At 36.8% G+C, this 16,338-nt stretch overlaps 1 protein-coding gene across 1 annotated transcript in view; it reads left to right on the top strand.

The window, feature by feature from the left end:
- INTS8 (integrator complex subunit 8) overlaps positions 1–16,338 on the top strand; it is a 44,392-nt gene that overhangs the window by 5,997 nt on the left and 22,057 nt on the right. Inside the window, exons 5-13 of the mRNA XM_045287329.1 lie at positions 19–70; positions 967–1,149; positions 4,084–4,191; positions 5,859–6,014; positions 7,769–7,869; positions 8,293–8,434; positions 12,411–12,481; positions 12,836–13,011; positions 14,124–14,293. Of these exons, the coding sequence (XP_045143264.1) occupies positions 19–70; positions 967–1,149; positions 4,084–4,191; positions 5,859–6,014; positions 7,769–7,869; positions 8,293–8,434; positions 12,411–12,481; positions 12,836–13,011; positions 14,124–14,293 (1,159 nt within the window). The remainder of the gene's footprint in view (positions 1–18; positions 71–966; positions 1,150–4,083; positions 4,192–5,858; positions 6,015–7,768; positions 7,870–8,292; positions 8,435–12,410; positions 12,482–12,835; positions 13,012–14,123; positions 14,294–16,338) is intronic.

Genomic DNA, 16,338 nt, shown 5'->3' with positions numbered 1-16,338 from the left:
TTTTTTTTTTTTTTTTAGTATGAATCAGATGCAGCAGGAGAAAGAGTTAACAGAAAACATTTTGAAAGTGGTGAGTTAGCATTTCTGAAATACATTGAGAGCATAGTTAGATGCTTCATCTACTCCTAGGTATGTAAGTTGGGTTGTTAAGACCCAGGCACAATGAGTTAAGCTTTTACTGGTAGACTGCAGCTGAGCTTTTGTTGATCACGTGGCTCTAAGTCACACAGATTTTCCGCTTTCAATGTTAGTGAGCTCTACACTGGTTCTCTTTTCACATATCAATACTTGTAGATATGAGAAATCAATCTTCCAGGTGATGTCTACATATTCTAAAATATCTGTAGTAAACCTGTGTTAATTATGTTTGAATATTACTTTTAAAGTCAGAAAACTACAGTAGTTATTTTAAAAACTTGTCTAAAAATAGAAATGTGATTTTTAAAATAATTTTATAATTAGAAAAGAAAAAGGTCTCTGTGATTCTCATACGTAACTTACAGTGTGCCAGAGCCACTATGTAAGATGTGGGAGCCCAAGGACGGAGGGGAGAGTAGGCAGCTGTGCATATGGAACATCTGTTTGCTGGAGTAGATGGAATATCGAAGCAGAAGGCTGCTGCTTTTTGTATTTGTGATGTCTAGTTGTGTAATGGCTGCCACTTGGAGGCATATAAACACTTCTTGAGTAAATTAAGCAGAACAGTATACTTTTAAAAACATTTTCCTGTATTCTTAAACTTTTATATAGGGGGAAAACACATTAATCTTTTTTCTGTTATTTTAAAATTTCACAATCAGAACTTAATTTTTTCCCCCTTAAGATAATCTTATTTCAACTCCAGCTATGTTGCACTTTATAAAAGGAGCCCAATATGATAAAGTGTCCTGTAGAGTTTTTTTTTAATTAATATGGTCAGTTATTGCTATTTTTGTGTTTAATGACTCACTTATTGACTTTCTGTAGCTAAAAGAACAGGCTGCTGATTCTATTTTAGTACTTGAGGCGGCCCTTCCATTAAACAAGGATCTTTATGTCCACACGATGAGAACTCTAGATCTATTGGCTGTGGAACCAGGCACGGCAAATGGAGAAACTGAGAGTTCTACTGCTGGTTTGAAAATCAAAACTGAGGAAATGCAATGCCAGGTATTTATTTTATTATTTAATCGGTGCATAATAAATTTTTTTTCTGAGACTCAGAATTGGTTTATGGACAACGCCCCATGCTGTCCTCTGCTCTTAGAACAGCTCTCACCATCAAAAGACCCAACCCAAGCCACCCACGTCCCTGAGGCTGGCGTCTTAGGATGGCTCCCTTCCCTGGGGGAGGCAGAGCAAGGACCCCCGCCTGCTCCCATCAGGTTGCTTTTGGGATGGGAAGATGCCTGAGCATCACACAGCACCAACCTCTTCGCAGCCATGCGACTCCAGGAGTCACCTTTACTGGGGTACAGAGATGGTGTGGCCTCTGCCTGTCCTGAAGTCACCCTAGAACAGTCACCTTCTCCTTCAGACTGCCCCCACCACTCCCCGAGATCCCAGCCATGGCAAAGGGGCTGGCAAGGAGGGAATGGGGAGGGAGGAGGGCCAGGGTCCCCCTGTTCTGTTCCCCTGGTCTCTGAGGGGCTGCAGTGCGTAATACTTTTTATGGCGAAAATCTCATATGTAGTCATTGTAGTGTTGTAGTGTTTGTGTCTGCCTTTCCCTCTTGAGTTTGACTTAAGCTACTACTTGACCTGTCGCCTTTGGAGTCATTTCCCAGGTGAATTTAGGGGAAGCGATTTTAAGGGATGAGAATGTAATAATTTGTCAATGATTTGTAGTTCATTCTTAACATTAAAAATCTAATTATACCTTTAAAAACAAACAAAACCCCACCAACAACCACCCTTCTCCCTCCAAAAGAAACAAAACAAAAAGTTATAATGTGTCTAGACTTCGGGAGGAAAAAAAAATCTATGCCCCTAGAGAAAATGTGTAGCTTTGAAAGGATCTTACAATTGTATTCTTTCTGTAACTCCGGGCCCCAGGTCCTTTGGCAGCTTTCACTTTAACAAATGGCTATACTTATTAAAACTTGATAGTTATCTTTTTGGTAACTTTGTATGGTCTTTTCGTAGAAAAGGAACCTCTACATATGGCTATTATCTGTACATAATGTATAATCACTCTTTTCCCCAAGATGGGAGCTCTCACGAATGAAAGTCAGCTAAGCATTTAATGTGGAATACATGGGAGCTTTAAAAAGTTCGTGGGAAAATTCCAGTATCTTTTAATTCCACTTTATTTAAAAAAAAACATTTTATTGGGTGCTTTTTTAACATCCCATACATCAATTATATCAGGCATATTTGTACATAAGTTGCCATCATCACTTCTAAAACATTTTCTACTTGAGCCCTTGGTATAAACTCCTCTTTTTTCTCTTCCCTCCCCCATAATTCCACTTTACACAGACTTTTTGAAGCCCCTTCACATTGTCCTCGAGGCTATGGGAAATTTATCCCCCTTGATTCATTGACTAGGATGCAGCAGTATCTACAATGGTTTTGAAGAATGAGTACTAGAGACACAGGAGTTTGGAGGAAGAATTATTAGGTATCTGTTGGCTCAGATAGATGAAAATCACTCACTGCCATCGATTTGATTCCAACATATAGTTAACTTCGTACAGGTTTTCCGAGACACTGTAATTTTATAGGAGAAAGACATCTCTTGCCTTTGGAGCGGCTGGTGGGTTTGGGTCATTTCCCATATGCTTAGCAGGTTAGTGCTAACTCAGCACCACCAGTCCTTGAATGAGATAAAAGGTTGTGGAGTGAAGCTCATTTTTAGGATATGATGTGAATAGAGCGTTGAGGAAACTGGTATGAATGAAATTAAAGAGAATAGAGAGACTTGGAAAGGAAGTTTGGCCAGATTATGAGGTGTCCTCTAAAGAACACAGGCCAAAGGGTTTGAACTTTATCCTGTTTAGGGGGATACAGGAAGGCTGTAGAATATGAGACATAGGGTATATTAGGAGCCTAGAGATCTGAATTCCAGGCTTGGGCTCTGCCATTACTTAGTTATTTGATGTACACACGGCACTTTCTGAGCCCTAAGAATCTGAGGCAGTTTGGAATTCTGACATTCAATGAATCTAGGAAAGTTCTTTGAAAAATATATACGTTTTGCTACTAGGAATAACAGTTGGAAAATTAGAAGAATTTTATCATCATTAACTTAAAATTCTTAATATTTTCTTCTAGCTAGTCCTCTTAGAGTAGACATTTGTATTCCCTCCTCCCACCTGTACTTTTTTTGGGTGGGGGCACCCCACATCCATTCCCCTCTGCTGTGTTAACCTGAGACTTTGTGGGAGGCAAAAACAGCTTCCTGTAGTGAAAACTGAAAACTCCACGTTGTACCTTTTTCAAGCCTCTTTCTCCTTGAGTGTGCCACATCACAGCAGTTTAACTGGAGCGTCCATCTAGCTCAGACTCTCCGCTTGGACCTAGATAGAACGTCAAAGAGCTGGGGATGAGAGAGAACCCGGTGACAATACAGTTTTGTTCTCAGAGGAAGCATTAGCAAGAGCCGCTATTTCTCCTCCCTCATACTGTGTTGGTGGCTGCAGGGGATACAAGCTGTAGAGTCTAGCGTTGAGATTGGAAGCAGTGGTTATCTTCATTAGACCAGTTGGGCTCGCATCCTGACTGCTGGCTTCCCTTTATCTTTATGTTTGACTTCTCTAATAATTCTGTAGGTTACTTGAAGTGGTAATAAAATTTTATCTCCACAAAGAAGTAACGGTTAATTTATGAACCGAGAACATTGGTACTTTCACTGCTCACTGAATGCCTCCCCCCACCCACACCCCTCCCAATATATGTGTACCTCATAGGAACCCTTTAGGACAGGGTAGAAGTGCTCCTCTGAGCTTCAGAGACTAACTCTTTATGGAAGTAGAAAGCCCGTCTTTCTCCCGAATCGATGGCAGTGAGTTTGGGTGTTTTTTTAAAAATATTTGGTTGAGTTCTGTCAGCTCTTTAATGCATGAAAAATGTCTAAGCAACTTGCTACTGATTATCATTTCAGGTGTGCTATGATTTGGGTGCAGTATACTTCCAGCAAGGTTCTACAAATCCAGCTGTCTATGAAAATGCCAGGCAAAAATTTTTTCGAACCAAAGAACTAATTGCAGAGGTAAATACAGATGTGGCAGACATTGAATAGTCCCTTAAAACATTGGTATATATTTTGGCTTTTGTTTTCTTTAATGATTATAAAAGGCCATTGTAGTAAATTTGGAAAATTCAAAAAGCACTAAAAACTTTTAAAAACAAATCTTTAGTACTGCTGTCTGGAGAATAAACCTTTTTAGTATTTTAACATACTCTGCTTTTTGTTTTTCTGTGTATTTTTAATATAATTAACTCATACTATACATACACTATTTTGGATCTTGCTTAAATCTTGGAATTGACATTTTAAATGTACCATATTCCATTATAGAGACACTGATTTACTTTATATCCTTATTATGTGGGTGTTTAAATTTTCCACTTTTAATTTATTTTTAAGCTGAAACATCTGTCACTCCAAGCATAAATCTCTGTCTGGAGTCTAGGTACTTTTTCAAGTTAGAATCTTACAAGTAGAGTTACTATATCAACAAGTATTGATGTTTTTGTGTGTGTGGTATTGCTATTTTTAATAGCTAAAACATAAATCAAATTGCTTTTTAGGTACATTTTTCTCAGTAACACTTTAATTAGCAGTGAATGTAAAAAAACAAATTATGCTAACTTGATGGGTGAAAAATAAAACTCTTATAAATTTGTATTTACTTAATTACTAAGAAGGATAAAACTTCATGCTTTATCATTTGGAGACGTTCTGGTGGTGGTGGGCTAAGTGCTGGACTGCGAGCCCAAAGGTCAGCAGTTGGAGCCCACCAGCCAACTGCTCTGGGCAGACGGTCTGGCAGTCTGCTGCTATCACGACTCTCGGGCCTGAAAGCCCACGGCTCCATAGGGCTTCTATAAGCTGACATTTCTTTTTTATGATTCAGGTAACAGAATTTTAAAGTAGATAGCTAGGTTCTTGTATGCCTGGTGCCTAGAAACTTTCCCATTTCAGTTTATCCTTTCCTCACCAGAGAAGTGGATTGATTAAATGCTTTAGGAATATATCTTAGACCCAATGGCAACCCTATTTTGTGTTGCCTGGGGAAATTCATCATACTTATAAATTTATGCCTTTTCAGTTATAGTAACTTAAAACACTTCCCCCCCCCTCAATTTTCTGTTATGGTAGAAACCTTCTTTTTAATTTGCTGAAGAGTAAATTAGCTTTGTTTCTTCCCTCACCCTAACTCCCATCCTGTAATCTGCTTGTTTTATGTATTTTTAAAAATTTACGTTTAAATTTAACAGTGTTCTCTCTGTTAATCATGGTCTTAATGATCATACCTGCTTTACGTGGCAGTGATGTGTACCTTGTAGAAGTTGCCCTGAAAATGTTAAGCCAGGGGTTAACAAACTTTTTCTATAAAGGGCCAGGTAGTAATTGTTTTAAGCTTTGTGTACCACATGCTATACTTACTGAATATATATTTATCTCTCTTAATGCTTTGACATTGTAAAAATTCTTCTTAGCTCGAGGTCTGTGTAAAAGCAGAAACAGGCCATATTTGGCCTGAGGCAGTAGCTCGGTAAACCTTGTTCTAAACCTGTTCATTTTTGTGGTTTCTCTAACCTTGAAATTGTCATTTTTTATTATCTTGTTACTATTAAGATGCGCTCTATGAGTGCTAGCCTGTGGTTTATGTTACATTAATGGATAATGGTATATACCCTCTTACTTTACAGATAGGTTCATTATCTCTTCATTGTACCATAGATGAGAAGCGCTTAGCTGGCTATTGTCAAGCGTGTGATGTTCTTGTACCTTCTTCTGATAGTCCATCTCAGCAATTGACTCCATATAGTCAGGTCCATGTTTGTTTGAGATCTGGCAACTATCAGGTAAGACTTATGATGGGGATGGAGTGGTATATACCTCGAAAGTTGGAAGCCAGACAATAATGGATTCAAATCCACTAGTTGTTCCATGATTGGGGCAAGTCTGTTAAACTCTCAGACTTGCCCATGATAACTAACCCTGCTTCCTAAGGCTCCCAGGAGAATCAGTGAGAAGTGATGGTTTATAAACTCACAGGCAAAGCACTATACCAATGTCAGTTCATTATTGTTAATATTATCCTACCTTTTAAAAAAAAAAAGGTGTAGAGTTCACACATTTAAAATACATGCTGTAAAATAACCCTTTAAGCAGGACTTTTAAAATTACATAAACGGCTTTTTAGTTTTATGGAGCCTGAAGTCTTATGGCTGTTTTGAAATTAAGAACCTGTATGTGTCCCAGCCTTACTAGATAGTCTCAGGTAATAAGGCCTTGGAAAATGAGCAACTTTACGAAGTTCAGATGGTCTATTGCCGAGCCCACCTTGTCAAAGAAACTGGTGGTGGTATCTCAGTTTTACTGAAAAGGTTTTAATTAGTCTGAGATTCCCACCCCTCGGTGGGCACATATCTTTGGTTTTACAATGAAAATACTTAGGAATTAGCATTTGTGCTTTTAAAATCTTTATTGACCAGCCATGGTTGTAGAGCGTAAATAGTGCCTTCGTGTTACTGAATTCAGAATAGGATCATGAAGTGGCAAAGTGACAGACTTGGGTTGTAGATCTCCCAGAGGGCTTGGAGCACAGCTCTCTACTTCATACTTCTCACGTAGAGTATTTTTTCACTGAAAATGTGAGGGGGTGGGCTATCACTTCCTCCACCTGTCTCCAGTCATGCTCCAATTCTGCCAGAGGGAATATGCTATAACTATTTTGAAAGATAGATGAACCAAACAGATGATTTCCTAAAAGCTAGAGCTCTTGTAGTTATGTCTGCCTATTACCAGTGTATGGAGGGTGAGGATCAGTTTTGGCAAGATAAGAATTCTTTCTTTTAAGATGCCACTGGGAGCAGTTATCCCTTCCCCAGTCGAATAAATGGGTGAGGTAGTGTAGCTGCTTTAAAGAAAGAAAGAAGGAAATGTTATCCCTAGCTAGGCACATGTGACAATGACTGTAATAAGTGTCAACATGAGTAAATAAAAAAATGGTGGGTTAACTAGGAAGGAACAATGGCAGTTTTTTGTTTTTTGTTTTTAAGGACAAAAGCAATTTTGTTGTAATTCTGAAAATGTTTTATGTTAGTGGTGCCAGGCTATTTTAGGAAAATATTTTATCTTTGCATAGGATTTTCTTTTGTGAATTATATGTATGTGTTTTTTAAGAGGTGAGAAAAAGACATTTGTTAATGTCTATTTGCTATAATTCACCAAGTAATATTTTAAGGCATTTAAATTTCTTAGAAACTTTCTTAGCATACTTTTCCCAGCTAAAGTGATTTTAAATGAAGTGCTTTTATATTATGAAGAGTTTTTATTTGTAACATGAATCTGTGCTTAATGTGGATTCGAAGACTGCTTTCAGTTTCTAATGAAATAGCTGATGCGCCTCTTCTGTATTCCTCCTTCACTGCTCATTTTGGGTCCAGGAATGTCAGTTTTCAGAAAGAGACTACTTGTAAATTTTAGAAAGAAAATACTTTTTCTCAGGAAGATATTTCATTGGTTTTATTTAACTTGTATTTGTCATTGTAGGCAAACTTTAAGAAATTAGTGATGAGTTTTGAAATGATGCTCTTTTATGTCTGTGTTCTAGGAAGTAATAAAGATTTTCATTGAAGATAACTTAACCTTCAGTTTACCTGTCCAGTTCCGACAGTCAGTTCTAAGAGAACTCTGTCAGAAAGCTCAACAGGGGTAAGTTAATTGAAAAATTACTGATTTTTAAAATAAAAGAGCAAGTACTTTTATAATTTATCAAACACACCTCTAAAGTGTCTGGGACCGTCGCTTCAGTGTTGTCAATTATAAGGGATACTAGCATAGCCAGAGAAGCCTTTCTAATGTTCTAGGCAGTTGTAAAGGCTCTTGCGAGAAAAGAATATGCATAGTAGATTTCCATCTTATTACTTAATAAGTAATAAATGATCTGATAAATGCCAAACCATTCTGGGTTTTGTTGGCCCCTGACTTGGCATGTGGCATTACCTAGTGTGCTTGAGTATCTAAAATCCCACTTCTCAAAAATAAATGGCTCATTCTTGTGAATTTGGTTTTGCAGTATACCCTTCTCTTTTATACTTAAAATAATATTAGTGGATCTACTTTTGTATTCTACAGAAATGAAGCTCTAGATGAAATCTGTTTTAAAGTCTGTGCCTGTAACACAGTCCGTGATATATTGGAAGGTAGAACAATTAGTGTTCAATTTAACCAGCTATTTCTTAGATCTAATAAAGAGAAAATAGACTTTCTTCTTGAGGTAAGACATTGTTTTCCGTTTTGTTCTATGATTTTGCTTTACGTTGACCATTGACCTCTTTTTTTGCCAAATCCAGGGCCCCCTTTCCAGCCCTTATCGGACTTGCCTGCAACTCTAGCTAATGGTTGATGCTCCTTTTAGCTCTTTCAAACTTCTTTGACATGGTTGTTTCGTCTGTCTTCTTCACTGGCTCTCTTCAATCCTTCATGAACGCCTCTCTCACTCTGCATGTAGGGTTTTGCTTTAACAGTTCTGTCCTTGACTCAGTCATCTTCTCATATTATTTTTAATTCTCATCTAAAGTTTTAATAATCACCGATTTATTAAAAACTCCCAAATCATTCCTTTCAGCTTCTCCTGTAAACTCCACAATCCGTTTCTGCCAAATCTCTGCCTTTTTCTTTACAGCTTCTTTAAATTGTGAATTTATTTGGAATCAACATTGACAGAAGTACAAATATACCAATTACTTCCAGAAATGGCAGCAGTTTAGGAGCAATTTTTTTCTCTTTACCAACCTCCCTTCTGGAGAAAACCACCGCCATGACTGTTGTGGTAATCAGTTCTGTGCTTTCCTGACAGTTACATGTGCTCTGAAAAAGTGTCCATTCTGCCCACGTTGACCTTTTTAGAAATGGGTCACACAAAATGTATTCTTTGTCTTCTTCCATTCAACATTTTATTTGTGACATTTATCTAAGTTTTGTGTGTACAGTTTTTTTTATAATTTTTTATTGTTGAAAAGTATAATAAGACCATGCCACAATTTATTTGTCCTTTCTTAGTATGATGAACATTCAGTTTGCTTATAATTTTTTTTACTATTCTGCTTGGAAAATAACTAGTGTACTGATGCATCGATGTGTTTCAGTTTGTCTCTGATACATCCCTGGGGAAAATGTATCAGTAAGGTACGTGGTAATATCAAAGTGGTATGCCAGTTAAGATTCTTTTTAGCGTGCAGGAGAAAGTTTCATTGGTTAGCGTTCTTGCTAGTACTTGGTATTGTCGAATTTCTCTCTTAGAGGTTTTCATTCCCATTTTCCTTATTACTAAGGAATTTAACAACTTTTCCTTTGTTTTTTGCTCATGTAGATTTAATCTTTTGATACTGAGTCCAAGTGTTATGCATTTTTCTTGTCATTTTAAAAGCTCTTAATAAAATTTCAGTCTTTGCCTGTATGACTTGTGAATTGTGTATGTTTTAAGAGAACTTTTCCAATTCTAATATCATGAAGATTGTCTGTAGTTTTATCTTTAAAAGTTTTATAGCTTAGTCTGCATTTTATGTTTTGGTCTTTAATCTACCTACAGTTGAATTTTTTGTATTATGTGAAATAGAGGTCTAATGTCATACCCTCTCTACTCCCTCCACATATGACTGTAGTTGTTCTAACACGCCTTTATTTGAATGTTCATCTTTTTCAACCAGTTACAGTACCATCCCATTGTATGCCAGTTGTCGAGACGTCTGTTGGCGTATTTTTGGGTTCTGCTTGGCACAACTTTCCGTTTGTCTGCCTGTGCATTGGTATCCCTGTGTATCATGTACAGCAAGTTCTCCCATGTTATTTTGTCCTTTGCATTTTCATGTAAGAAAATTCAGATGCTCAACTTTCACAGATAAGCATATTTAAATTTCATTTGGAATTACTACATTAAATTTACTAATTTGGGAAGAATTTATATCTTTATGCTCATTTAGGCATTCTTTGATGCTCTTCAGAGTTTTATTATAATTGTTTCATAGAAGTCTTACATAAATAACATGCATTAATATAAAGTCTTACATAAATAGCTTAGACATTAATATAAAGGTAAAGTTGAACTTTGTGCAGTGACATTGTATCCAAAACCCTTCCTAGATGCTTTCAAATGCTAATATATTACCTGTAGCTTGTGTTTATTAATCAGATCGTTTCTGTGTGTGATTAAGGAACGTGACATTTGCTGTTCTTTTTACTTGTTTTTGCCGTGCCGCTGGCTGAGATCTCCAGAGAAGGTTCAGTACAAGTGGCAGTAGTGGGTACCCAGTCTCATCCCACCCCAGAGGGACAGCTTGGACTCTCTTCATTAAGAATGATGTTTATTTTCTGGATCATTTTATACATACTCTTCCTACCAGATTAAGGAAGTTTTCTTCTATCCTTAGTTGGCTGCGATGGTTCCCCCCTCCTGTTTTTTAAAAAAATCATGAATGATTTTTAGATTTTATTAAGTACTTTTTTTCCTATCCTACTTAGATGATCATCTACTTTTTTCCTTTAATCTGTTAGTGTGAAATGCGTGGATTGATTTTCAAGTACTAAACTACAAGACATGTCTGGAATAAATACCTATTTTAAGGTTCTTTTTCGTATTCGTGTGTGAGATATATGCGTTATTTTTTCTTCCCCTGTGTTTGCTTTTCTGGGGGCCAACTTCATGCTGGCCTCAAGGAAGGTGAGGCGGTCTCTTCTTGCCGGGAAGGGTGGGCTGTGTCAGAGCAAGCATTGCTGCTTTCGGGGCCTGGTAGGGTGCACCTGTGAGGCCACTGGGCTGGAAATATTTTTGTACCAAGATTTTTTATATCACTTGAATTTTGTCAGTGATGATCAGAATGTCTTTTTCTTAAGTTAACGTTGATTCTTTTTAAGTTGTCCACTTCATCTAAATTTTGAATTTTATTAGTATTACGTTTTTTTATTATCTGTTCAATGTTTTCATCATTTATAAAGATGTCTTATTTTTTTCTGAATAACAAAATATTGATGTAGGATTCCCATAATATAAAATCAACCATTTTAAACAAATTAATTGTTATTTAGTCCAGTCACAATATTATGTAACCACCTTCTCTTAGGTAGTTCTACAGTATCTCCCTTCAAGGAGACCCCATGTTCGTGATGAAATTCCTCCCACTGCACTCCCCTGTCCCAGACCTGTGACTGACCAGCCTGGTTCCTTTCTCTCTGGACTTAACCTATTCTGGATGTTTCCTATCGTTGGAATCACACAAAAAGTGATCTTTATGACTGGCCTCTTCCACTTATCATGAAGCTGTCCACGTTCATTCATGTAGTAAATAAATAGCATTACTATTTTCTAAGGCTGAATAATATCCCTCTTTATGCATACCCCACAGTTTAGCTGAATTAGCTTTAAAATGAAGAAATATTTCAAAACAGCAGTTTAGACAGATACAATAGACCAGACCATACTTGTTAATTAGCTCAACTGTTACCATGTTTGGGGTCCTCTTTGGCAAAATATCTGTTCAAGTCCTTTGCCTGTTCTATGGTTGGCTTGTCTTTTTGTTGTTGTTGAAGTTTTGTATTTATTATTCATGCTTAAAAATTCTTTACTGGACACCTAAACCATGTAGATAGAAAATTATACTCCTGAAAACATTTTCAATAAAGAAGTAGTTGCCATAAAAAATGGTAATAAAAATTCTTACTGGACATATGATTTCCAAAGATAATTTCCCAGTCTTCTCACTGTTTTGGTAAATCTTTTGATGAGCAAGAGTTTTTAATTTCTATGTGGTTTCATTTATTTTGTCTTTTGTGTGCTATTGTAATGGATTAATCTTTTTTTGGGGGGGTTAATTAAAAGATAATTTTATTGGGGGTTCTTACAACTCTTATTACAGTCCACATAGCGATTGCATCAGACATGTTTATACATATGTTGTTGCCATCATTCTTTTCTAGACGTTTACTTTCCATTGAGCCCTTGGTGTCAGCTCCTCTTTTCTGCCCCTCCTTCGTCCCCCACCCTGGATTAATCTTTATAATACCTACAGCTTCTGAAAAGTTCAGTCTCTGCTCCCTCTCCCATAATTCATTCTTTGATCTTATCTCTACTTAAGTTAATACCAAATCTGTGCTGCTTTGGGTTGAAAAAGGAAAATTTATTTTTAATGTTAACTTTTCAAGGTATAATCTGCATTCCTTCAAGTATTTTTCATGTAAAAATTACTCTTAATTCCTAGGTATGTTCAAGATCAATAAATTTAGATAAAACTTCAGATTTGTTGAAAGAAAACATGGCAGCTTTTTTAAAGTAAGTGTCATTCATTGTCTTGAACAGTTTCCTTAGTCCTGTGAGAAAAGTTTGCTTTTTTATTTGTATTTGCCCTAAATATCTTAGAACCAGACAATAACTGCCATTTATATCCAGGCTAGGTGAAATTCAAATCTGTGTGGGCACATGAAATGTTAGGATCATTTAAGTTGCTTTGGTTGTGTGTTTGTTGCGTGGACATGAAAGTGTTAAATAAGGACCAAAGTGAAAGTATTATTGTATGATTTACGAATGGGTGGCTTTTAAAATAACTTAATAGAAATTCATTAATATGATTGTTTTCCCCAACTAAATTATACACTTTTTGTTTTGTAATATTTCTTACTGATCTAGGAATGTGTGTCTGGGGTTGGAAGATCTGCAGTATGTTTTCATGATTTCTTCACATGAGCTTTTCATTACATTGTTGAAAGATGAAGAACGAAAGCTACTTGTTGATCAGATGAGGAAGCGGTCCCCTAGAGTAAATCTGTGCATTAAACCTGTAACTTCATTTTATGATATCCCAGGTTAGCTCTCTAGTCTGCTAGCTAAATGTTGGCACATTTTGCCCATCTCTTCAAATTAGCCTTGAAATATACTTGAGGATGCCCTCTTATTTGTTTTACTGTTTATACTTATGTCAATAGCTGATAGAAATTTACCTGTTCTCCATATTTCTTTTTACATACAAATAGCTAAGTGCTTAGACTCTTGCTGTGTCTGTGGACAGTGGGGATGTAGTCAAGATACATAAAGGATTTTAACTGGGAACATAGACCAGTGTACCTGCTGCTAATAGATTGTTGGAGGTAAAAAAAGAAAAGATAAAAAACAGGAGGTACAACTTTTATATGTTGGACTTTTAACTGATGTTTTTATACTACTATATTGGTAAATCCCAAACTAAATACCAAATTTCATGCATTTTGACCTATATCACTGATACTGTCATCTGGCTACATGTTCAACTTAAGCAGCATTGTTGTTTTTGCCTCACTAGTTTACAATTTTTAGCATTATTTTTTAAATAAGCATAAGCTTCAAAAGTTAATACGGGTGAGACAGACTTTGATTGGTTTAACAAAAGCAAAATTGTAGCTGCTCTGGCCCTCACTAACTTTAAACTGGTTGGCTTTGTCCAGTTGTAAAGAAAGGTAGTAACATGGATTCAAGCTAAATGCCGCCGCTGTGCGGTGGAGGGCTTGCCTCTGCAAGCTGGGCTGTATGTAATTAGCAGTGATCCACACTTGGTTCTGCTGGAGGAGAAAACCACCCCCTTGCTCCTCGGAAAGCACATGCTGCGAATATTACTCAAGATGATGCTTTTCTAATGCATTATGTCCCTAAGAGGACAATTTATACAAGTTAGCTCTTTAGACAAATTCTTTTTGTTAACCAATCGTTCACTATCACCTTGGAATACGTTTTCAGTTATTTATGTCCTAGCTGCATTCTTGCATTCAGTATAGTAATAAAATGTGTTAGGTTTATGTTCAGTGAATCACTTCTCTTTTATAAGAACTACTTTTAACTTAATTGATGAATTAATACATGCAATACATACAAACATATTCACTTTCTTAGATTTTTAATTAAAACATGATTGAAATCGAGCTCTGATTTCTTTCTTTCTCTTAAGCTTCTGCAAGTGTGAACATCGGGCAGTTGGAGCACCAGCTTCTTTTGTCAGTGGATCCCTGGAGGATTCGGCAGATTTTAATTGAATTACATGGTATGACTGCAGAGCGCCAGTTCTGGACAGTGTCTAACAAGGTAAAGGACTGTCTGTTAAGAACAGATAAAGATAAAGCCCCCTTTTTTATGTAAAAAAAATCTAGGGTCTTCACATGCAATAATGTCCCCTGAGAGAATATCCATAAAAAGTATTATTTAAAAATGAGTTTGTTTCATTTTTGTCATAGTATTTTCATGTCATTAACATATAGCTATAAGTTTAAATGTAGATATATAAATAAGATATAAAATGAAATTGGCTATCAAGTCAATTCCAACTCATAATGACCCTGCAGGACAGAATAGAGCTACTCCCATAGGGTTTTCCGTGTCTGAATCTTGACGGAAGCAGGCAGCGTCCGTTTTCACCCTTGGAGAGGCTGGTGAGTTTGAAGCACTCTTTTCAGGTAGAAGTTAAGTGCTTAGGCTTAATCATGGTGCCACAGACCTTCTTAAATATATATATGTTACATTAGTCATGTAATTTTAGCAAGTAAGTAATTGCTATTTTCTGTGTAGGGGTTTTGTTCTTGTTTTTTTAATCCATCTTGAAGTCTCCTGCCTGTGGTCTGGAATCACTTCATTTTAAAGACATTTCTTTTAAAGAATGTTTTTAACTTTGGATGTTCTTTAAAAACAAAAATGACAGCTCCCAGTGGATATTTCTGAGATTGCCTATTTACGCATTTTTCGGCACGTGTGAAATGCAAGGGAGAAGTAGCTTGTCAAGTACTATTTGAGAGGAATGTAGGTAGACAGATAAGAGAAATAGCTCATAGATACAGGAGGGATTAAAGTAATACAGGAATGCTTCTGTGTCTTCCTCTGTTACATTACTTGTAAAATAGCCAGAAATTTATGTTTATTTGATGAGGTTAAACATACAAGTACAAAAAAAATAGAAGTACAGTAAATTGGTATAATACTCTCAATGTTACTAAGACTTCCTCAGTATTTATATTGCTACACATGAGGAAATGCAAAAAATAGTTGAGAGGAGGTTCTGGGACTACATGTTCTGAGTTGGACTCCCAGGTCCATTCTTATTGGTGGTATTACCTTGGAGAAATTAATAAATGTTTCTCTGTCTCAGTTATCTTATTTGTGAAATGTAGGTAGTAGACTCCTTCATGGTATGGTTGTGAGGGTCACATGAATTAATACATGTAGACCTTCTAGGACAGGTACTGGCTCTGTTCAGTATTAAACTAAGCTTAACCTTAGGGCATTTGATCCTAGACTGTCGATGAAAGTAGCACAAATAAGAGCTCAATGAATTCCATTTTGATTATATATAAAACAAAACCAATAATTTTACGAAGTCCTTTGGTCCATGCCTAATGATTACAAACCAGAGGAATGTATGATTAAGATGGAGGGGAACACAGTTTAGAACTTATTTTAGGAACATAAAGCAGGCGTAGTAGAGTGACGTAAGAAAAAGATGCAGCTGCTAAGAAATGTGTTTGTAGGAGCCCGTTGTGTTCTCTGACATAGTGGTGTCACAGAATTATCTGAGAGCAGTCCAACAACAAAAGCCAAGTTCACTGCCATCAAGTTGATTCCAACTCACTGCCACCCTGTAGGACTGTAGGACAGAGGTGAACTGCCCTTGTGGGTTTCTAAGATTATACATCTCTACAGGAGTAGAAAGCCTCATCTTTCTCCCTCAGAGCAGCCAGTATTTTTGAACTTATCACTTGGTGTTCGCAGCTCAAGGGGTAAGCCACTGATCCACCAGGGCAGCTCCTTGAGCAATAAGCCAGTATCATGTCATGTCCCTCTTCACCTCTGCTCCTGCGCTCACCCTCCCTGCACAGCTGTGGTCTACAAGACAAAAGATGCACATCAAAGTGTTGTGGTTTCATTTACTTTTTCCATAGACCATCCTTCAGACATTTCCAATTCCTGTAACTACTTCTGACTGGCTCCTTTTGTTTAATTAGCATTTCATTACGGTTGCTGTTTTCCTTTCTTTCTTTTTTTTTAACATTTTATTAGGGGCTCATACAACTGTTATCCCAATCCATACACACATCAATTGTGTAAAGCGCATTTGCACATCGTTTCTCAAAACATTTTCTCTCCATTTAAACCCCCGACATTAGGTCCTCATTTTT

This window comes from Echinops telfairi, unplaced genomic scaffold (genome assembly GCF_000313985.2).
Source record: "Echinops telfairi isolate 266 unplaced genomic scaffold, ASM31398v2 ScPeMD7_1;HRSCAF=3_0, whole genome shotgun sequence".
NCBI lineage: Eukaryota > Metazoa > Chordata > Mammalia > Afrosoricida > Tenrecidae > Echinops > Echinops telfairi.
Note: the sequence above shows the minus strand (reverse complement) of the source record. Positions and strands in the feature narration are given on the sequence as shown.